This window comes from Hyperoodon ampullatus, assembly GCF_949752795.1.
Source record: "Hyperoodon ampullatus genome assembly, chromosome: 3".
NCBI classification, from domain to species: Eukaryota; Metazoa; Chordata; class Mammalia; order Artiodactyla; family Ziphiidae; genus Hyperoodon; species Hyperoodon ampullatus.
The window spans coordinates 34,967,993-34,990,869 of record NC_136916.1 but is presented as its reverse complement, the minus strand read 5'-3'; the positions used below and the strand labels follow the sequence as shown (position 1 = coordinate 34,990,869).

General features: G+C 39.7%; 1 protein-coding gene across 1 annotated transcript in view; it reads left to right on the top strand.

Annotated features, from left to right (window-relative positions):
* Positions 1-22,877, top strand: part of ADAMTSL3 (ADAMTS like 3) — a gene marked incomplete at its 5' end in the record, with an annotated part of 559,659 nt that overhangs the window by 433,524 nt on the left and 103,258 nt on the right. The window contains 3 exon segments of the mRNA XM_079701202.1: positions 350-479; positions 20,210-20,402; positions 20,515-20,694. Of these exon segments, the coding sequence (XP_079557328.1) occupies positions 350-479; positions 20,210-20,402; positions 20,515-20,694 (503 nt within the window).

Sequence of the window (22,877 nt, the reverse complement as noted above, 5' to 3'; positions counted from 1 at the left end):
TGATTCACTTGAGGGAACTCCTAGCTTTGAGTATATTTGGAATGCAGGTCAGTCTGAAGGTGGATGGGGAGTCGGGATGCTCCTTAGAGTCTTAAAGTGAGTATATTTGCGGGAGGGCCAGTAGAGGGACTGAGTTTAAAAGGTGATGGAGAGAATATCAAAGACTGGGAGACTTTGCAAAATGCAAAGTCGTTTGCTCCACGTGTACCCTGAAATGCAGCCTGCAGCCACGTAATATGGTCAAAAGCGCAGTAGCTTAAGAGCGAGAAGTCTCAAGACCCTGTTTTCTTTTTTCCCCACAATGAGTTATTCTAAGTCATTTGCAACTTTTTCTCTTTCCAACCTCCAGGCCATCAAGAAGCCATTGCAGTGTGCTTACACATCCAGACCCAGCAGACGGTCAACGACTCCTTGTGTGATATGGTCCACCGTCCTCCAGCAATGAGCCAGGCTTGTAACATGGAACCCTGCCCACCCAGGTATGTGCTGTCTCATGCTCCCAGGACACACCATCTGAATGGTAACACCTTCCCTTGCAGAGAAACACGTGTGTGCATTGAGACTGGCAGGTCCACCCAACGTAGATCAGCCTGGCCTACGTCGGAGTTCTCCCTTCTCTGTTCAAGTTATGCCCCAGCCAAATTCTTGCTAAGATGCACAGATACTGCCAGGTTCAGCAGGAAACCCCTTTAGTCTGACTTTTGTTTGCATGAAACATGAATAAACATGAACTGGCCTGCTGCTGACAAAACCATGAGGTCAGCAGTTTTGTTCTGTCTCCTGTCTGTCTCCTCAAGAACATTCTTTGCCTAAAGCCACATCCAAGAGCACAGGATCTGAGGTCGAGTTGGCACTGGTACACAGTAGGTGCTCAATCCATATTTGTTGAATGACTGAGTGATCTCCTATTTGTTACCTAGAACTCACACCAGTGTGTTCTTACCTTCCCACTGATTTACCATAGATCTCAGATTATGGGGTGTAATGTTACAGGCCCCAAAGAGTAGGCGAGGTTGACTTATTTTTGGTCTCCTTGGTCTGAAAGTTTGAACTTAAAAGTTAATCTGCTTCCTTTCATAAGTCCTTTTAAGATCCTGGGGTATTTTATCAGAAGGAAGGGTAGGTTTTCCCCTTGTTCCTCTATCCCTGCGTGTTGCTGGCTACAGAAGATTATAAATCAACATCACTGGTCTCTCACACAAGACCTTGCAAAATCCAGGCTCCATTTTTTCCTCTTCTCTATCCTTTACCTTTATGATCTTGACCACTCTTCTGTGATAAATTTAAAACCAAAAATTTAAAGCCCATTCCCAATCACCTCCTCTCTCTTGTTGCCAGATTCTCTTTCCTGCCTCTTAGTAATTATATCACCCATCTAATGAGGTACCTGTATTCACTAAAGGTGAGTTTAGTTATGTCTAGGACCCTAAGTAATTGAGGAAGTTTATTGTGTCCCGTGCCATACGGGAGTAAGGATAGGTTTTTATGTTTATTCAGGAAATAAGTTGTGCTTCTGGAATTCTCTTGATCTTTCTGATTTTGATTCCATGAGATGTGTTGGCTATGAGGCAGAAACTCCTGCCTGCCTTCGTGGTCTGAAAGTGGTGAGGGTGAGGATCAAATAAGTCAGGGCATCCTGGAGATCCAGTCTTATGTATCCCACAGATGGGCCGTTTCCTTGTGGGTCTTGCTCTCTAACCTGCAGAGTCTTGGGAAGAGGCCAGCTCAATGCGTGCTTCATCCCTGGGGAGACCACACCTGCAGTGAGCCACGCACAGGGTTTTATATAGCCGTATTTCTTTTTAAAAAAATTTTTATTGGAGTATAGTTGCTTTACAGTGTTGTGTTAATTTCTGCTGTACAGCAAAATGAATCAGCTATACGTATACATATATATCCCCTCCTTTTTGGATTTCCTTCCCATTTAGGTCACCACAGAGCATTGAGTAGAGTTCCCTGTGCTATACAGTAGGTTCTCATTAGGACATGGAAGCAATCTAAATGTCCATCAACAGAGGAATGGATAAAGATGTGGTCCATTGCCATATTTCTGACTTAAGTTGTCGGCTAAGGAAATACGGGGAATTTCTTGACTTGCGTTCGAGCCATCTTGCTGTGCTCAGCTGAGAGGAGGCAGTAAAGACCTACAAACGTACTTTGGAGAGCAAGGCCCAAAAACAGCATAGGGAAATCTTCTTTTCTAGACATCCCATTTCCACCCTGAGGTTTCTGAATTCCAGAGTCATCCGTACCAGAACACTAGCAGAAAATTGCAGAAGAGACAATATAGTACGACTATTAGGATCTAACTGGGTGTCAGGATGCCCAATTTGTCAAGTCTGTCCGGAGCTTTCCAAGAACATCAAGTATATGGGAGGTGGTGCTGAGGCTATATCCATTTGGAATGTCCCTTTCATCTTTTTTTTTTTTTTAACACCTTTATTGGAGTATAATGGCTTTACAATGGTGTGTTAGTTTCTGCTTTATAACAAAGTGAATCAGTTATACATATATCTCCATATCATTTCCTCTTGCGTCTCCCTTCCTCCCACCCTCCCTATCCCACCCCTCTAGGTGGTCACAAAGCACCGAGCTGATCTCCCTGTGCTATGTGGCTGCTTCCCACTAGCTATCTATTTTACATTTGGTAGTGTATATATGTCCATGACACTCTCTCACTTTGTCCCAGCTTACCCTTCCCCCTCCCCGTGTCCTCAAGCCCATTCTCTAGTAGGTCTGCTTCTTTATTCCCATCTTGGCCCTAGGTTCTTCATGACCTTTTTTTTTTTTTTTTTAGATTCCATATATATGTGTTAGCATATGGTATTTTTCTCTTTCTCACTTACTTCACCCTGTATGACAGACTCTGGGTCCATCCACCTCCTACAAATAACTCAATTTCATTTCTTTTTATGGCTGAGTAATATTCCATTGTATATATGTGCCACATCTTCTTTATCCATTCATCTGTCGATGGACACTTAGGCTGCTTCCGTGTCCTGGCTATTGTAAATAGAGCTGCAATGAACATCATGGTACATGACTCTTTTTGAATTATGGTTTTCTCAGGGTATATGTCCAGTAGTGGGATTGCTAGTTGGTATGGTAGTTCTATTTTTAATTTTTTAAGGAACCTCCATACTGTTCTCCATAGTGGCTGTATCAATTTACATTCTCACCAACAGTGCAAGAGGGTTCCCTTTTCTCCACACCCTCTCCAGCATTTATTGTTTATAGATTTAGTGATGATGGCCATTCTGACCAGTGTGCAATGATACCTCATTGCAGTTTTGATTTGCATTTCTCTAATGATTAATGATGTTGAGCATTCTTTCATGTGTTTGTTGGCAATCTGTATATCTGCTTTGGAGAAATGTCTATTTCAGTCTTCTGCCCATTTTTGGATTGGTTTTTTTTTGTTTGTTTGTTTGTTTTTTTGCGGTACACGGGCCTCTCACTGTTGTGGCCCCTCCCGTTGTGGAGCACAGGCTCCGGACGCGCAGGCTCAGCGGCCGTGGCTCACGGGCCTAGCCGCTCCGCGGCATGTGGGATCCTCCCGGACTGGGGCACGAACCCGTGTCCCCTGCATCAGCAGGCGGACTCTCAACCACTGCGCCACCAGGGAAGCCCGGGTTGTTTGTTTTTTTGATATTGAGCTGCATAAGCTGCTTGTAAATTTTGGAGACTAATCCTTTGTCAGTTGCTTCACTTGCAAATATTTTCTCCCATTCTGAGGGTTGTCTTCTTGTCTTGTTTATGGTTTCCTTTGCTGTGCAAAAACGTTTAAGTTTCATTAGGTCCCATTTGTTTATTTTTGTTTTTATTTCCATTTCTCTAGGAGCTGGGTCAAAAAGGATCTTGCTGTGATTTATGTCACAGAGTGTTCTGCCTATGTTTTCCTCTAAGAGTTTGATAGTGTCTGGCCTTACATTTAGGCCTTTAATCCATTTTGAGTTTATTTTTGTGTATGATGTTAAGAAGTGTTCTAATTTCATTCTTTTATATGTAGCTGTCCAGTTTTCCCAACACCACTTATTGAAGAGGCTGTCTTTTTTCCATTATATATTCTTTCCTCCTTTATCAAAAATAAGGTGACCATATGTGTGTGGGTTTATTTCTGGGCTTTCTATCCTGTTCCATTAATCTATATTTCTGTTTTTGTGCCACTACCATACTGTCTTGATCACTGTAGCTTTGTAGTATAGTCTGAAGTCTGGGAGCCTGATTCCTCCAGCTCCGTTTTTCTTTCTCAAGATTGCTATGGCTATTCGGGGTCATTTGTTTTTCCTTACAAATCGTGATATTTTTTGTTCTAGTTCTGTGAAAAATGCCAGTGGTAGTTTGATAGGGATTGCATTGAATCTGTAGATTGCTTTGGGTAGTATAGTCATTTTCACAATGTTGATTCTTCCAATCCAATAACATGATATATCTCTCCATTTATTTGTATCATCTTTAATTTCTTTCATCAGTGTCTTATAATTTTCTGCATACAGGTCTTTTGTCTCCTTAGGTAGATTTATTCCTAGGTATTTTATTCTTTTTGTTGCAATGGTAAATGGGAGAGTTTTCTTAATTTCACTTTCAGATTTTTCATCATTAGTGTATAGGAATGCAGAAGATTTCTGTGCATTAATTTTGTATCCTGCTACTTTACCAAATTCATTAATTAGCTCTAGTAGTTTTCTGGTAGCATCTTTAGGATTCTCTATGTATTGTATCATGTCATCTGCAAACAGTGACATCTTTACTTCTTCTTTTCTGATTTGTATTCCTTTTATTTCCTTTTCTTCTCTGATTGCTGTGGCTAAAACTTCCAAAACTATGTTGAATAATAGTGGTGAGAGTGGGCAACCTTGTCTTATTCCTGATCTTAGTGGAAATGATTTCAGTTTTTCACCATTGAGGATGATGTCGGCTGTGGGTTTGTCACATATGCCCTTTATTCTGTTGAGGTGTGTTCCCTCTATGCCTACTTCCTGGAGGGTTTTTATCATAAATGGGTGTTGAATTTTGTCAAAAGCTTTCTCTGCATCTATTGAGATGATCATATGGTTTTTCTCCTTCAATTTGTTAATATGGTGTATCACATTGATTGATTTGCATATATTGAAGAATTCTTGCATTCCTGGGTTAAACCCCACTTGATCATGGTGTATAATCCTTTTAATATGCTGTTGGTTTCTGTTTGCTAGTATTTTGTTGAGGATTTTTGCATCTATGTTCATCAGTGATATTGGCCTGTAGTTTTCTTTCTTTGTGACATCTTTGTCTGGTTTTGGTATCAGGGTGATGGTGGCCTCATAGAATGAGTTTGGGAGTGTTCCTACCACTGCTATATTTTTGAAGAGGTTGAGAAGGATAGTTGTTAGCTCTTCTCTAAATACTTGATAGAATTCACCTGTGAAGCCATCTGGTCCTGGGCTTTTGTCTCTTGGAAGATTTTTAATCACAGTCTCAATTTCAGTGCTTGTGATTGGTCTGTTCATATTTTCTATTTCTTCCTGGTTCAGTCTGGGAAGGTAGTGTATTTCTAAGAATTTGTCCATTTTTCCAGGTTGTCCATTTTATTGGCATATAGTTGCTTGTAGCAATATCTCATGATCCTTTGTATTTCTGCAGTGTCAGTTGTTACTTCTCCTTTTTCATTTCTAATTTTATTGATTTGAGTCTTCTCCCTTTTTTTTCTTGATGAGTCTGGCTAATGGTTTATCAATTTTGTTTATCTTCTCAAAGAACCAACTTTTAGTTTAATTGATCTTTGCTATCATTTCCTTCATTTCTTTTTCATTTATTTCTGATCTGATCTTTATGATTTCTTTCCTTCTGCTAACTTGGGGGTTTTTTTGTTCTTCTTTCTCTAATTGCTTTAGGTGTAAGGTTAGTTTGTTTATTTGAGTTGTTTCTTGTTTTTTAAGGTAAGATTGTATTGCAATAAACTTCCCTCTTAGAACTGCTTTTGCTGCATCCCACAGGTTTTGGGTCATCGTGTTTTCATTGTCATTTATTTCTAGGTATTTTTTGATTTCCTCTTTGATTTCTTCAGTGATCACTTTGTTATTAAGTAGTGTATTTTTTAGCCTCCATGTGTTTATATTTTTTACAGATCTTTTCCTGTAATTGATATCTAGTCTCATAGCGTTGTGGTCAGAAAAGATACTTGATACGATTTCAATTTTCGTAAATTTACCAAGGCTTGATTTGTGACCCACGATACGATATCTCCTGGAGAATGTTCCATGAGCATTTGAGAAGAAAGTGTATTCTATTGTTTTTGGATGGAATGTCCTATAAATATCAATTAAGTCCATCTTGTTTAATGTATCATTTAAAGCTTGTGTTTCCTTATTTATTTTCATTTTGGATGATCTGTCCATTGGTGAAAGTGGGGTGTTAAAGTCCCCTAGTTTGATTGTGTTACTGTCAATTTCCCCATTTATGGCTGTTAATATTTGCCTTATGTATTGAGGTGCTCCTATGTTGGGTGCATAAGCATTTAAAATTGTTAGCTCTTCTTCTCGGGTTGATCCCTTGATCATTATTTAGCGTCCTTTTTGTCTCTTGTAATAGTCTTTGTTTTAAAGTCTATTTTGTCTGATATGAGAATTGCTACTCCAGCTTTCTTTTGGTTTCCATTTGCATGGAATATCTTTTTCCATCCCCTTACTTTCAGTCTGTATGTGTCTCTAGGTCTGAAGTGGGTCTCTTGTAGACAACATATATACGGGTCTTGTTTTTGTATCCATTCAGCCAGTCTATGTCTTTTGGTTGGAGCATTTAATCCATTTACATTTAAGGTAATTATCGATATGTATGTTCCTATTACCATTTTCTTAATTGTTTTGGGTTTGTTATTGTAGGTCTTTTCCTTCTCTTGTGTTTCCTGCCTAGAGAATTTCCTTTAGCATTTGTTGTAAAACTGGTTGGTGGTGGTGAATTCTCTTAGCTTTTGCTTGTCTGTAAAGGTTTTAATTTCTGTGTAAAATCTGAATGAGATCCTTGCTGGGTAGAGTAATCTTGGTTGTAGGTTTTTCCCTTTCATCATGTTAAATATGTCCTGCCACTCCCTTCTGGCTTGCAGAGTTTCTGCTGAAAGATCTGCTGTTAACCTTATAGGGATTCCATTGTATGTTATTTGCTGTTTTTCCCTTGCTGCTTTTAATATTTTTTCTTTGTAGTTAATTTTTGATAGTTTGATTAATATGTGTCTTGGCGTGTTTCTCCTTGGATTTATCCTGTATGGGACTCTCTGCGCTTCCTGGACTTGATTAACTATTTCCTTTCCCATATTAGGGAAGTTTTCAACTATAATCTCTTCAAATATTTTCTCAGGCCCTTTCTTTTTCTCTTCTTCTTCTGGGACCCCTATAATTCGAATGTTGGTGTATTTAATGTTGTCTCAGAGGTCTCTGAGACTCTCCTCAATTCTTTTCATTCTTTTTTCTTTATTCTGCTCTGCAGTAGTTATTTCCACTATTTTATCCTCCAGGTCACTTATCCGTTCTTCTGCCTCAGTTATTCTGCTATTGATCCCTTCTAGAGAATTTTTAATTTCATTTATTGTGTTTTTCATCATTGTTTGTTTGCTCTTTAGTTCTTCTAAGTCCTTGTTAAACGTTCCTTGTGTTTTCTCCATTCTCTTTCCAAGATTTTGTATCACCTTTACTATCATTATTCTGAATTCTTTTTCAGGTAGACTGCCTATTTCCTCTTCATTTTTTAGGTCTGATGGGTTTTTACCTTGCTCCTTCATCTGCTGTGTGTTTCTCTGTCTTCTCATTTTGCTTAACTTACTGTGTTTGGGGTCTCCTTTTCGCAGACTGCAGGTTCGTAGTTCCCGTTGTTTTTGGTGTCTGCCCCAAGTGGCTAAGGTTGGTTCTGTGGGTCATGTAGGCTTCCTGGTGGAGGGGACTAATGCCTGTGTTCTGGTGGATGAGGCTGGATCTTGTCTTTCTGGTGGGCAGGTCCACATCTGGTGGTGTGTTTTGGGGTGTCTGTGACTTTATTATGCTTTTAGGCAGCCTCTGCTAATGGGTGGGCTTGTGTTCCTGTCTTGCCAGTTGTTTCGCATAGGGTGTCCAGCACTGTAGCTTGCTGGTCGTTGAATGGAGCTGGGTCTTGGCGTTTAGATGGAGATCTCTGGGAGATTTTCGGCGTTGGTATTATGTGGAGTTGGGAGGTCTGTGGTGGACCAATGTCCTGAACTTGGCTCTCCCACCTCAGAGGCACAGCCCTGATGCCTGACTGGAGCACCAAGAGCCTGTCATCCACACGGCTAAGAATAAAAGGGAGAAAGAAAGAAAAAGATAAAAATAAAATAAAATGAAATAAAATAATATAAAGTTATTAAAATAAAAATAATTATTTTTAAAAAATTTTTAAAGTAATAAAAAAAAGAAAGGAAGAAGAGAGCAACCTTACCAAAAAACAAATCCACCAATGATAACAAGCACTAAAAACTATACTAAAAGAAAAAACAAGAAACAAACAAACAAACAAACAAAAAAACCTGACAGAACCCTGGGACAAATGGCAAAAGCAAAGCTATACAGAGAAAATCACACACAGAACCATACACATATACACTCACAAAAAGAGAAAAAGGGGGGAAAAATATATATCGTTGCTCCCAAAGTCCACCTCCTCAATTTGGGATCATTCGTTGTCTATTCAGGTGTTCCACAGATGTAGAGTACATCAAGTTGATTGTGGAGATTTAATCCGCTGCTCCTGAGGCTGCTGGGAGAGATTTCTGTTTCTCTTCTTTGTTCGCACAGCTCCCGGGGTTCAGCTTTGGATTTGGACCCGCCTCTGTGTGTAGGTTGCCTGAGGGCGTCTGTTCTTCGCCCAGACAGGACGGGGTTAAAGGAGCAGCTGATTCGGGGGCTCTGGCTTACTCAGGCTGGGGGGAAGGAGGGGCACGATGCAGGGCGAGCCTGTGGCGGCAGAGCCTGGCGTGACGTTGCACTAGCCTGAGGTGCGCCGTGTGTTCTCCCAGGGAAGCTGTCCCTGGATCATGGGACCCTGGCAGTGGCCGGCTGCACAGGCTTCCGGGAGGGGAGGTGGGGATAGTGACCAGTGTGTGCACACAGGCTTCTTGGTGGCGGCAGCAGCAGCCTTAGCATCTCATGCCCGTCCCTGGGGTCCGCGCTGCTAGCCGCGGGTTGCGCCCGTCTCTGTAGCTCCTTTAAGTGGCGCTCTCAATCCCCTCTCCTCGCGCACCAGGAAACAAAGAGGTAAAAAAAAAGTCTCTTGCCTCTTTGGCAGCTCCAGACCTTTTACTGGACTCCCTCCTGACTAGCCGTGGTGCACTAGCCCCCTTCAGGCTGTGTTCATGCCACCAACCCCAGTCCTCTCCCTGCGCTCCGACCAAAGCCTGAGCCTCAGCTCCCAGCCCCACCCGTCCCGGCGGCTGAGCAGACAAGCCTCTCGGACTGATGAGTGCTGTTTGGCACCAGTCCTCTGTGCGGGAATCTCTCCGCTTTGCCCTCCCCACCCCTGTTGCTGCGCTCTCCTCCATGGCTCCGAAGCTCCCCGCTCCGCCACCCGCAGTGTCTGCCCACCACGGGGCTTCCTAGTGTGTGGAAACCTTTCCTCCTTCATAGCTCCCTCTCACTGGAGCAGGTCCCGTCCCTATTCTTTTGTCTCTGTTTTTTCTTTTTTCTTTTGCCCTACCCAGGTACGTGGGGAGTTTCTTGCCTTTTGGGAGGTCTGAGGTCTTCTGCCAGCGTTCAGTAGGTGTTTGGTAGGAGTTGTTCCACATGTAGATGTATTTCTGATATATTTGTGGGGAGGAAGGTGATCTCCACGTCTTACTCTTCTGCCATCTTGAAACCTGCTCCCTTTCACCTTTAGGGAAATAGCACTCAGGTTAAGTATTAAAAACCTTAGTAATCCAAATTACTTATCTTAGGTTTCTCAGTTTTTTTCTTATTCTAATATTGGAACCAATGATTCAGATATTTTTGGAAAAGCTGGAGTTTCTGTTTTCCTTCCCTGCCCCATCCCTCCTCTGAGGCCCTGTAAGATGGAGACTACCCATCTGAACTGGGGTAAGAGATAAGGGGAAATACAGGAGGTGAAAAACATAGTTTAATATCTCAACATATTTTCCCACGAAATTGGAATCATGCTATATGTGATTTTGTAAACTGGTTCCTTAGTCTTGAGTCTTGGAATGGGGTAGAAGGAAGAGTTAAGCAAACAGAAACATAAATAAGTATATTACTTAAATTATAATAAATGCTATAAAGAAACAGAAAAGGTCTCAGGAGCAAGAGTAACGTGAGGGGGCTTCCCTGGTGGTGCAGTGGTTGAGAGTCCGCCTGCCGATGCAGGGGACATGGGTTCGTGCCCCGGTCCGGGAAGATCCCACATGCCGCGGAGTGGCTGGGCCTGTGACCCATGGCCGCTGAGCCTACGCGTCCGGAGCCTAGGCTCCACAACAGGAGAGGCCACAGCAGTGAGAGGCCCGCGTATCGCAAAAAAAGAAAAAGAGAGAGAGAGAGTAACGTGAGGACCTAATATAGATTGGTGGGGGCTGAGGGTTGGGTGCAGGTGGTCAGAGGAGGCCTTTCTGAGGAAGTTCTATGTGAGTTGAGATGTGAAAGAGGAGTAGAAGTTGGCCAGGGGAAGTGTAGAGGAAGGAGTGTTCTAGGCAGAAGGAACAGCATGTGCAAAGACCCCGAGGAAAGGAAGAAGTTGGTGTGGTCAGGAAACTAGACAGAAAGGAAGTCAGTGTATCCTGAGATGAGATCAGACATGGCAGGGCCATGGTAGGCATTTAGATGTGATCCAGAGAATCAGTGGGGAGCCATTGGAGGCTTTACACAATGAAATGATAAAGTCAAATTTTAAAAGACTGCTCAAACCCTGAAATGGGGAGAACAGTGATAGAGATGATGAGATCAATTACAAATTTTTAATAAATGTCCTTAAATGAGGTACCCAACCTGCCACAATTCCACTTGAGTATCCCCCATTTAAACCCTGCTTCCATGTGAATCTGCAATAGTTTTTCCTTAGCTTGTCATTTCCTTTTTACTGTTTATATAGTGCCGCAAATAGTCTTCATCACGATGTTGACTCTGCTTTTAGATTTGTAGCCATGAATATCATTGCATCTCTGCTGTCTGTTCCAGAAATGCTCAGAGCATCCTTCAGAAATACTGCTTCCCAAATCATGCCCCTCTGTGCTCCAGGGTTTTGCAGAGCTGTTTTTGTTTTGTTTTTAAATTTTATTGAAGTATAGTTAATTTACAGTGTTGTGTTAATTTCTTCTGTACAGCAAAGTGACTCAGTTATACATATATATATTATTTTTCATATTTTTTTTCATTATGGTTTATCACAGGATATTGAATATAGTTCCCTGTGCTATACAGTAGGACCTTGTTGTTTATCCATCCTATTTATAATAGTTTGCATCTGCTAATCCCAAGCTCCCAGTACTTCCCTCCCCAAACCCCTCCCTCTTGGCAACCACAAGTCTGTTCTCTATGTCTGTGAGTCTGTTTTTGTTTCATTGATTTGTACCATATTTTAGATTCCACATATAAGCGATATCATTTGATATTTGTCTTAGTATGATAATTCCCAGGTCCTATCCATTCCTAACTGCCTTGATTCAGATGTTTTGACTGAACGGTTTCTTAGTTCCTAAATAACTCCTGCTTCTAATGTTTCCCTGATCCATATGCACACATGTGACTATGAAAGATCCTTCTAAATTGTAGAATGACCATGTGAACTTCCACAAAAAACCCTTCAATGACTTCCCTTTACCTGTGGAATATCCACATTCTTTACTTTGGCATAGGTATTTGTTTCCTTGGGCTGCCATAACAAAGTACCACAAACTGAGTGGCTTAAACAATAGAAGTCTATTGTCTCACCAATCTGGAGACTAGAAGGCCATAAACAAGGTGTTTTGGCAGGGTTGGTTCCTTCAGAGGGCTGTGAGGGAAAGCCTGTTCTGTGCCTCTCTCCTAACTTCTGGTAGCTTGAGCGTTCCTTAGCTTGTGGATGGCATTCCTCATGTGTTTTCATATCCTCTTCCCTCTGTATGTCTCTGCATCGAAATTTCCCTTTTATAAGGTCACTACTCATATTGGATCAGGGCCCAATATCTAATGACCTCATCCTAGCTTGATCATCTGTAAAGACCCTATTTCCAAATAAAGGCACATTTCTAGGCACTAGCAGTTAGGACTTCAACATCTTTTTGAAGAAAAGAGTTCAACTCATAACAGCAAATAAAGTCTTTGTTACCCTGGTTTTAGGTTCTTGAACCACATTTCCTGTCATGACCACTCTTACCTCATCACACACTACACACACACACACACACACACACACAGAGGTGTTCACACTGAGGAACTTGCCCAGCAGCCACACTAAATTATTCACTATGACCCATGTTCATGCTCATTCATGCCTTCTGGGCCTTTGCACATACAGTGCCCTCTGCCTGGAGCCCTCCTCCAGGAAATAAGCTAATACTCTCCCATAAAAGTAAGCAGTGGCTCACTTCTTACTGGTATAATGAAGTCCAACAATGTGAAATGGGACCCTAACCTTAGACACTTGATAGGGGTAAGTCTTAGTCCAGAGAGAAGTGGGAATGGGTCAGGGGAACGGGATAGAGCCCTAGTTCTACTTCCATCAAGGCATTTCAGACATGTCCCTTAGCTCTCTGGGCCTAGTTTCTTAATCTAAATGTTGAGGGAAAGTGTCAGACTTTATGATCACCAAGGTCCCTTTCAGCTCTAGTCTTTCATTGTTGAGTCATGCTTTCAGGTTGCATTTCTCACTCACATCTCTAGGACTCTGCCTAGAGTTTTTGCAATTATCCTCATATCTACTCATGAGTTGTTTGAAATGCTCAGGGTTTGTTTTAGTTCTAAGAATAACAGCCTTTGCTTGACCTGCCCAGGAGGCCAAGGCAGGGTTGAGTTTGTTTTGCAGTGCTGTCCTTCCTTGGCTTACCAATCAGGGCAAGATTTGACAACAAGTCTAGAAACTGTTCCTTAAGGCTGCCGATGGAAGCATGCTGGTTTATTCACGCACCAGCCCACGTGCAGGATCCCTTCCTTCCCTCAGCCTCAGCGAGAGATCCTGCACATTATCTTCTTCAGCAGCATCTTGCTCACAGAGCTTTCAAGCTAGGACTAAGGCAACACACAATATATCTTGGCCACTTTGCAAAATTAAGGGTCTGCTTTTATGTGAGAGAAATACTATTCCTCATTTTGAAGTTGCAAATTTAATAAACTTTTTGAAGGTTGAGAGTCATATTGGAAAAAAACCAGCAGAGACAAAGGGTTGATGCCAAAATAAAGGTAATTTTACAAAAATGTTTTAGGTTCTAGAAACCAGTGGTGTAGGAATAACAGGAACAGGATGTTGCACAATATTTACATACAAATATTTACTGACTCCAAGGGCAATAGCAGTAAAATATTACTGCAGGGTGAAACTTACCAGTGAGACTGGATTGGACAGTCAGTAGATCTTTATTTACCCAAAGGCAAATGCATTTAATGTGTTAGCCTGAACTCTCCAAGGTGGGGTGTTATATGTTTATTTGCTTTTATGGGGTTACTCCCCTTGGTCTACCCTGTAACTGCTGAGTGTCTGCTATTTATGGAGTTTGCTTTTTCCAAGAGAGAGCCAGCGGTTCATAGAAACATGCGGGGTTACTTAATAGTCCCACTAGTCCGAGAAGAGCCTTCTTCTATGACAGGATTCAACACAGCTAGACAGGGAAGTAGGGAAACAGGAGGCAAGAGTAATGTGTTTCTGTACCGACTTGTTACCCAGTTCTTGAATTAAAAAAAAAATTCTGTGTTTAGTTCATTGTCTGTTAATAAGAAATTGTTATCCATTTCTTGAATAAAAATGGTTCCACTTCTGCTTCCTTATGGCACTAATTGATTCTTCTAGTTACATACTTTCTTGAAAGACTGATCATCCTGAAGTCACTTCAAATAAATTACATAGTTAAGCTGAGTTGTTTTAATAGTGCAATAAAAGCCTTCTAATTATTTAGCCATGTAGTCTGATTGTCATCAAAGTATGACCTATATATCTACTATAGGTGATTTCCTTCACCTCTAAAGCTCCTGGAAATTTAGATATTAATAGGCTAATTAATAGATTAACTTATATACTTCCAATTATATCCAATACTATGGATAGCAGGGACTTACCATCTCCCTTTTAATTCGTGGGAAAGGACCCATGTTCTTTGCTTCTTTATGAAAAAAAAAAAAGAAAAAAAGCTGCTGCTAATCACAACCTGAAGCCATTGTTTACCTGAGGCTGCTTACTTGTGGAGAGGAAGGACAGACACAGATAGAGGCCTGGGACCAGATACCTCCCCAGATTACCTGTTGGCTTGGTGGTTGGATCATCAGTGTCCTTACAGTGCTTCTGTGCCACATTGTCCATATAAGACCTCGTTCTAGACTGGAGACCCTGGAGGACTAGATGGAGGCAAACAAAACTGAGACAGGAAGGGTTAAGAGACAGAGAAAAGGATTGAAGGAGGTGGAGGGAGAGAGTACCCTCTTCCAGTTGAGGCTGCAAAATGAAGTTCCAAAGCATGTAAAAAAATCTAATACTTATGAAGATAGTCCACAGATTCAATAGTTGAAAGATGAATTCACTCCAGAAGAAATTAAAATAAAGAGCAATCTGAAAGTACTTTAAACTAAGTATTATTGGGATCTTTGGAGAAATAACTAATAAATAATATCCATGTAAAGAACTAGAAATTTTGAAATAGAAATAGGCAGGAATGTGGTAGAGTAGATGTGTATTATAAAGAAAACATTAGAAAACCTAGAAATGAAAAAAAGTCAATGAAATAAAGGAGTAAGCTATAGACAATTGAAAGAGTTGGTGACTTGAAGATAGTGCTGAGGATGTCAAATGAATCAAACCACAGAAGGTTGATGATTTGGGGAAAAGAGAAGAAATTGCAGAAATAGGGAAATAATGGCAGAGAAGCAAGATATTAAACTGTTTACTAAAACTCAGGAAAAAATACTTCTAGTATCAAGAGAAATAAGTGAAAACAAATCCCCACTTTGATAGGGCATAGTGAGACTGCAGAAAATCAGGGATGACAAGAAATTCTTAAAAGCTATAAGACATGAAAGACATATTAACCCCAAGAACTTATTAACAAGTGGAGTTTCCAGAAAACAAAGGAATAACATATTCAGAGAACTCAGGGAAAGTCATGATCATCCTAGAGCTAAACTTGCTAAACTTTCAAGTATATGAATGTGGATGTCCAATTTTAGCCTTGTGATGGACTAGATATCCTGAATGCCCTTTTGTTAAAGCTCCTAAAATACCAGGTAAAATATGTAAAAATAACTTGAAATGTAGAACTAAGCTTGTAAGAAAGTAGGGGAAATCCTCAGTAGCCAAAACGAAGCTGAGGCATGAATCTAGAGTGTTAACCCAGTATAAAAGTTAGTACCTCCCTGGGAACAGCTACCAACAGCCCTTTATGCAGGAGGGGGGGTTATATCCATCTGACTATGTGATCTGAAAAATTAATTCACATTGGTTTTGACAGACAGAATGCAAATTCTGTGTAGAGGAATGATGTAACTTCCACCTAGAACTTAAAATTCCCACAAAGACCTAATGGGAATGACCTCATAATCAAAAATCAAAATACTCAGGAATAAACAGCATGGGAGAATCAGTGGGAAATCAGATACACAGAGCATCAGATAATTGGAATTATCAGATACAGAATATAAAATAAGTTTGTTTAAAATACTTAAAGGTATAAAACTGGAAATGAAAACCTAAGCTAGGAACAACCTATCAAAAATACTTGGACAGTTTTTTTAAAGAACCAAATATTAGGTTGAACCATATAAAACTTAAATTTCATTGGTTAAAAATGGTCAAATATTGGCAATTTCATATGGTTCAACCTAATAGAATATCTAGAGGTTAAATTTAAAATCACTGACATTTAAAAGTTATGGACTGGGGCAAACAGGTGAAGTAGAAGAGAGATCTGAAGAAATTACCTGGAAAAAAGCACAGAGAACAAACGAGATATGTAAAATATGCACTAGAGATAAGAAATACAGAGGAAATATTGAGAAGATATGTATCTAAATGAAGCTACAAAAAGATAGCAGGTAATATTCAAAGAGATAATGGCTGAGAATATTTTGAAGTTAATGAAAAATATGAATCCTGAGAATCTGGAGTTACAACAAATCCCAAGCAGGAAAAATAAAAAAGAGATACACACCTAGACACATGGTTGGGAAGCCTTGGAACTCCAAAGACAAAGAAAATATCTCAAAAGCAATCAGAGAGAAGAGATGTATAAGAGGAACAGCAAAAACTGACAGTATTCTTCTCATTAGTAATAGTGGAATATTATCTTCAAATGGCTCAGAGGAAATAACTGTCAGCCTGGAATCGCATACTTAGTGAACAATATTTCAAAGATGAAACAAAGGTGTTTTCAGATTGTAATGGGGTCAGCAAACCGTGGCCTTACAGGTGGTGTGAGGATTAAGTGTGTTAATACATGTAAAGTACTCGAAAAAGAGCTTGGCCCATGGTAAGTGATCGATAAATATTAACTACTATTATGTTAGAAATTCTAGGTGAGCAAAACCAGGAGACTTTACTATCTGCAAACTTTCACTAAAGATAATTTTAAAAGAATGTGTTTATTAAGCAGGAAACTGATCCTAGAGGGACAGTCTGAGATATAAGAATGAATACTGACCAAAGTACATTGTAAAGACAGCTATCTAAAAAAGAATCACTGACTGTGCAAGTCAATAATAATATCTGAATGTGGATTTGAAATAGATATTGGACAACAAAACCTTTTAAAACTGGGTCAAATGTTGATTGTGGAGTTAAAGTGCTTTAATCCCCTTGTACTATTTGTGAAGATGGAAATAATTTTGATTAACTCTAGAGATGTTAAATAGGCCCTTTAAATTTCCAGGGGTAACTCTAAGGATAAAAGATAGCAGAGAAAGCAGAATGAAAGATATAATGAACTCAGCCAAACCTGTAGAAAAACAAAACAAAACAGGAGTGATTAAAATAAGTATGGAAAAGTCAGGAGAAACAGAATTCTAGACAACAGTAACAGATGAGAGTAGTTCAAGAAGCCCTTTCATCTTGATCAAGAAAAGGAATAGAGATACCAAGAAACTCTAGACTTTATTATCAACATTTATAGTGATATATGCTATAATTTAAGGATAAGTGCTAAAGGAATATAAATGCTGGTTTATATATTCATTTGTCTTTTTGCATGTTAATTGAATTTTTTAATTTCTGAAGTTAAAAAAATCCAATTTTTAAATTTATTTAAATTCAAATTTATTTATTGTTTGACATAATGTTTTTCATTTTACACCTATTATACTTTTATTATTTTTAATGCCTTTGAGATTCCCCTTAAATTTCTTATGTTTATGCTGTCTCTTTTTTTGTTCTTCATAGTTCACCATAAATTTATCAATTTTATATGTCTTTTGAACAGCCAACTTTTGTTTTCTAGTTTACTCATTTCTGTTCTCATCTCTTTTTTTGTTTCCTCTCCTTTACTTTTTTTGGTCTAATATACTGTTTTTTTAACTTCTTGAAATAGATTATTGTTTTCAGTCTTTCTTTCATTTTAATATATGCATTTAAGACATTGAGTTTCTTCTAATCATGGCTTTAGCTGCATCCCACAGATTTTGACATTTCATATTTTTAACATGCATTTAAAAATACTGCCTAATTTTCATTGTGATTTCTTCTTTGACCCATGAGTAATTTAAAAGGTTATTGCATAATTTCTAAATATTTGGGGGATTATCTAATATAGTTCCACTGTGGTCAGAAATGTGATAGACTAGGTGGCTTAAACAACAAAAGTTTATTTTCTCACAGTTCTGGAGGCTAGAACTTTTAAGATCAAGGTGCCAGCAGGGTACAGTGTTTGATGACAGCTCTCTTCCCAGCTTGCTGACAGCTGCCTTCTCACTGTGTCCTTTTATGGCAGAAAGAGAGAGAGAGAGAGAGAGAGAGAGAGAGAGAGAGAGAGAGCGAGCGAGCTCTCTGGTTTATCTTCTTACAAGGGCACTATTCCCATCAGGAAGGCCCCACCCTTACGGCCTCTTCTAACCCTAATTTCTACCTAAAGGCCTAATTTCCAAACACTATCACATTGGAGGTTAGGGGTTCAACATATGAATTTGGGGAGAGATACAAACATTCAGTCCATAGCGTGTACTGTGTATTATTTTAATCCTTTGATTGACTTGCTTTCATTTTACTTAGGATTTATATTTCTCTTTTATTTAGAATTCAGAATATATAACCATACGTAAAAAATATTTTTTATATACATTTGTCAGATTTTGTGCTCAGGTTTTACCGAGCTTCATAATATACATTAAAATATTTAATCCTCTTCTTTACTTTGGAACATTATAAATAACATAGGAATTCACTTGTTTCTTAGAAACTTCTAGGCACTCAATTACACAATTAGCAGGCTCTAGTCCCTTTCCTGAATAGAACTTTTTGTAGTTGCCTAATAACATGTATTTCATCAAAATTTTCAAATGTATTATTCAGTTCTCTATGTTCTTATTAAAATTCATCTTTTTGATAAGCCAGGAGCTTAGAGAAGTATTTCACAGCTTAAAATTTTTTATTACATATCCTTCCATTTTTCTTATATCTAACATCTCATATTTCATACATATTTGTGCTTGTTATTCAGTCTCCTTATTTGTTATATCATCATTATGAACTCTTGCCTTCATAAATTAAGATTTTACTCTTTTTGCCCTATTTGTCTTTAATACTGTTCTTCATTTTTTCTCTTAGTCACATAAGTAAAACATGTTTATTATAGAAAGTTAGAAATCAGAAAAACTGAAAAATCACCTTTAGATAAACACTAATAATTTTTCAAAGAACTCATTTTTTCTGATAATGAATGTTTATTATAAGGAAAATCAGGAGAAGGATACTAGCAAGAATAAAGAAAATAAAAATCCTATCACTTAGAGATCATCACTTAACATTTCAATGTGTAATTATCCATATTCTTTTTCTGCATGCGTTTATAGTGCATAAAATAACATGGCTATTTTATGACCTATTTTCTAATAAAAATACATGAATGTATTTCCATGTCATTAACTATATATCTACTTTACCTTTAATGGCTGCTAGCATGGTGCTTTATGAATAGACAATTATTTATTTTGCCCTTTATTATTAAATGTTTAGATGGCCTCCTTCCACTTTGTAAAATTTAATTAATTAATTAATTAATTTTTTGCTGTTACAAACTACCCTGGAGCAAGCATTTTAAGCATTTAAAAATTCTTTCCTCATGATATATCTTTACAGTAACTAGTTAAAAATTCATGATTACTAAGAATTAAATATCCACAAATTAAAATAATCATTGTATACAATTTTTTACCCATCAGATGGGCAGAGACTTTTTAAAATGATATTGTCCAGTGTTGGTGTGGCTGTAAGATACCAGGCCATCTCACTTGCTTTTGGTGAGAGTGTGAATTGAGAGAATCTTTTTTGAAGGCAACTTGGAAATATGTATCATGAGCAGCTGCCCTGGGTTTTAATTTTTACAGATGTTTCATGAGAAAACCTGATTTTTCCAAGATCTTATTGGAAAGGAATCACATTTCATATACATATATATATATATATATATATATATATATATATATATATATGTTGTAATCCTAACATAAAAGAATTTTCTTAGGGATATTCCAAATAATGAATCCAGGTGCCCTGAAAATTTCCTGAAGTGTGCTTTTAAGCATTTAAAATTCTTTTGGCACCTATATAAATCATCCTTGCCTTGGGGCTCTATTCAAAACAAAACTAAGATTTTATTATTGCTGTAGGGTGGTAGGTTAGGATGGAGAGAAATTTACTCTGGACTTTCCCAAACAGGTAAAATCTTTAAACCCTTTCCTGACACTTCTTGCCTTGAAACATTGTATTTCTGTACTTTAATTGCATATGTTGATGCTGTGACTCCAGGATCTGGATGTGGTGGGTGGAGTCTGGAAGTCCAGAGAGGAACTTGTCCATGCTCTGGTTGCTGCACAGAGTCCATTGGACAGTTAATGTTGCCCACTTGTTTTTTTTGGTACAGGTGGCACACGGGCTCTTGGGGACCCTGCTCAGCTACCTGTGGTGTTGGAATCCAGACCCGAGAAGTGTACTGCCTGCACCCTGGGGAATCCCCCTCCCCTCCTGAGGAATGCCAAGATGAGAAGCCCCATGCCTTACAAGCATGCAATCAGTTTGATTGCCCTCCTAGCTGGCATATTGAAGAATGGCAGCAGGTATGGCAGACTGGTGACTCCACGGCTGCCAGGCTGATGATTGTAAGAGCCCTGCATTGCACTAAGTTGAAGAGGGCCAAGCCCGTTGACTCACCTCCTTCTGTCTTCTCAGTGTTCCAGGACCTGTGGTGGGGGAACTCAGAATCGCAGGGTCACTTGTCAGCAGCTGTTAACGGATGGCAGCTTTCTGAGTCTCTCAGATGAATTGTGTCAAGGACCCAAGGCATCTTCTCATAAGTCCTGTGCCAGAACAGACTGTCCTCCGCATCTAACTGTGGGAGACTGGTCAAAGGTAAGGGCCATTGCAAACTTCACCGTCCCTTCTTTTCTGCTCCTCCCTTTTTTCAGCCTTTTGATATTTCCTCCCTGAGATGAGAGCTGGGGCTAGTTTGAGGTGAGTGGAATGTCTAGGGTGCAAAATTTCAGGAGGCACTTACTCACTCTCTGGGTTGTGTAAGTGCCCTGGTCCAGACCTACACTTAATGATCCGTTTTCAGTTTTTACTCAATATTACTTAAACTGTACTCAACACGTTTCTCCTAAACCAAATCCTGTTACTTCTTTCTTTTGGAAGAACCAAAGTCATTGTATCCCAGGATTAACTCAAAATCGGTTTGGTTCTTCTGTGCCTTAGGTCTCCTTATATAGAATTATTTATTAAACCCTGACATTTCAACTTTCTGAAAATTTTCCATACCTTTACTTCCTCTGCATTCCGTTGATACCATTGCTGATTTTACCATTTACCCTCTCAAGTTCACGTTAATTGCAATAAGCAGAATTCCAAACTATCATTTTAGTGCTGGCAGGACTTAATATAGCAATGCCTAGTAGCAATGCCTCATTTTTCAGGTGGGGAAAATTAAACCCAAATAGCTGAAATAAGGTGCGCGGTAGGAGCAGAATCCATGCCTTTTAACCTTATTCCAAGGGTTCTCTCTTTGATATTACACTGCCCACCAGATTCCCCGCCTCTGTACCACTCTCTCATCTCCACACCATCTAACACCTCAAAGTATTCCCATCACTGCGTCCATCAAGTCACCTCCTACAGGTCGGAAAAATCAACTTTCAGTTTCCTAGAATACCTTGCAGGGCTTTCCTTGAACTGATGGGACTCATATTCCAGCCCCCTTTATTCTTATTCCAGCTCTTTCTTCCAGTCTTGCTGCATCTTTACTGTCTATAGGCTGAGGTTTTAGCAAAGATTGTGAAGCAGGTAGTTGAGGTCCGTAATGAGGGTCCTCTAATCTCCAGTCACTGCCCCAAATGTATATCTTCTGGGAGCAGAGGGGCAATCTAACCTTAGAAATAATCTCAAGAAATAAGAAAGGGCAGTAACTGACATTTATGAACTTCCCTGAGTCCTAAATTCAGTGATGCTACGGTTGCAACCTATTGTATGATACCACTCCCATCTCATCCTACGACGGCCTTGGGAGCAGATGTATCCATTTCTGTAGATGAGAAAACAGAGGTACATTCAGACTGAAGTCGCCTTCCCAAGGGTAGAGCTAGGATTCAAACCTGAGTTTGTGTGACCCAAGTTTAGTATAAACTGTGTACACTCATGTCTCTCATGCAAGAACAAGAGCTTTTGAGCCAAACAGACCCATGATGGAACCTACAAGCTTTAATGCCTGCAGGTGACCTCGTTCCATATCCTTAACCTGTGTGAGCCTCCATTTTCCTTTCTTTTCACACAGTGGTTGTTCTGAGGATAACATGAGATATTAGGTATGGAAACACCTAACAGAGTGGAGCCTTCCCATCCCCCTGAGCATCCTTCTGGCATAGGTTGAATTGACAGTACTTTTATCTGCATGTTCTACAGTTTTATATTTTTCCTGTTTTAACTGTCTAGCTCAGTTAAGTACTAGTATGTATAAACAATCTTAACTGACAGGCCACAAGTCATGGTCCTCATCCAGGTCACTGAGGGTCTACCTAAATGTTTCCCCAAACCCTCGTTAAATGCTTCTGGTTACCGTCTCCATAAGGTTAGGGGCTGAACTTCAGGGAGGGGATAGCCACGCATTTGTGGAGAGAACTCTTGGCATCGTGAATGCTTGGTCACCTTACTGCACTCAGTGTGACACAGGGACCAGCCAAATGGGCATCTTTTTAGAAGCTGGGAACTTGTAAGAGATGAGGATCTCAAGTCCCACCCTGACCTACGGAATCAGAATCTGCATTTGAACAAGATCCCCAGGTGTTGTCAGGCACATTACCCTTTGAGAAGCATTTCCCTACCTGCCCCTCATCCTTGGGAGGGTTGCTTAGCCCTTCAATGTGTCCAAAGTAGGGATGACTCTGGGAAATAACTTCTGTGAGCAAGTGCTGCCCTAACCCAAGAGGACGAGGCAGGAAAAGGGAAAGACAAGGCGTGAGCAGAGGTGGTGGGTGGGCACCTTGTTTCTGGATGCAGCCCGGGAGCACCTAGAACCCCTGCCGTGCTCTAAAATACCACACCCT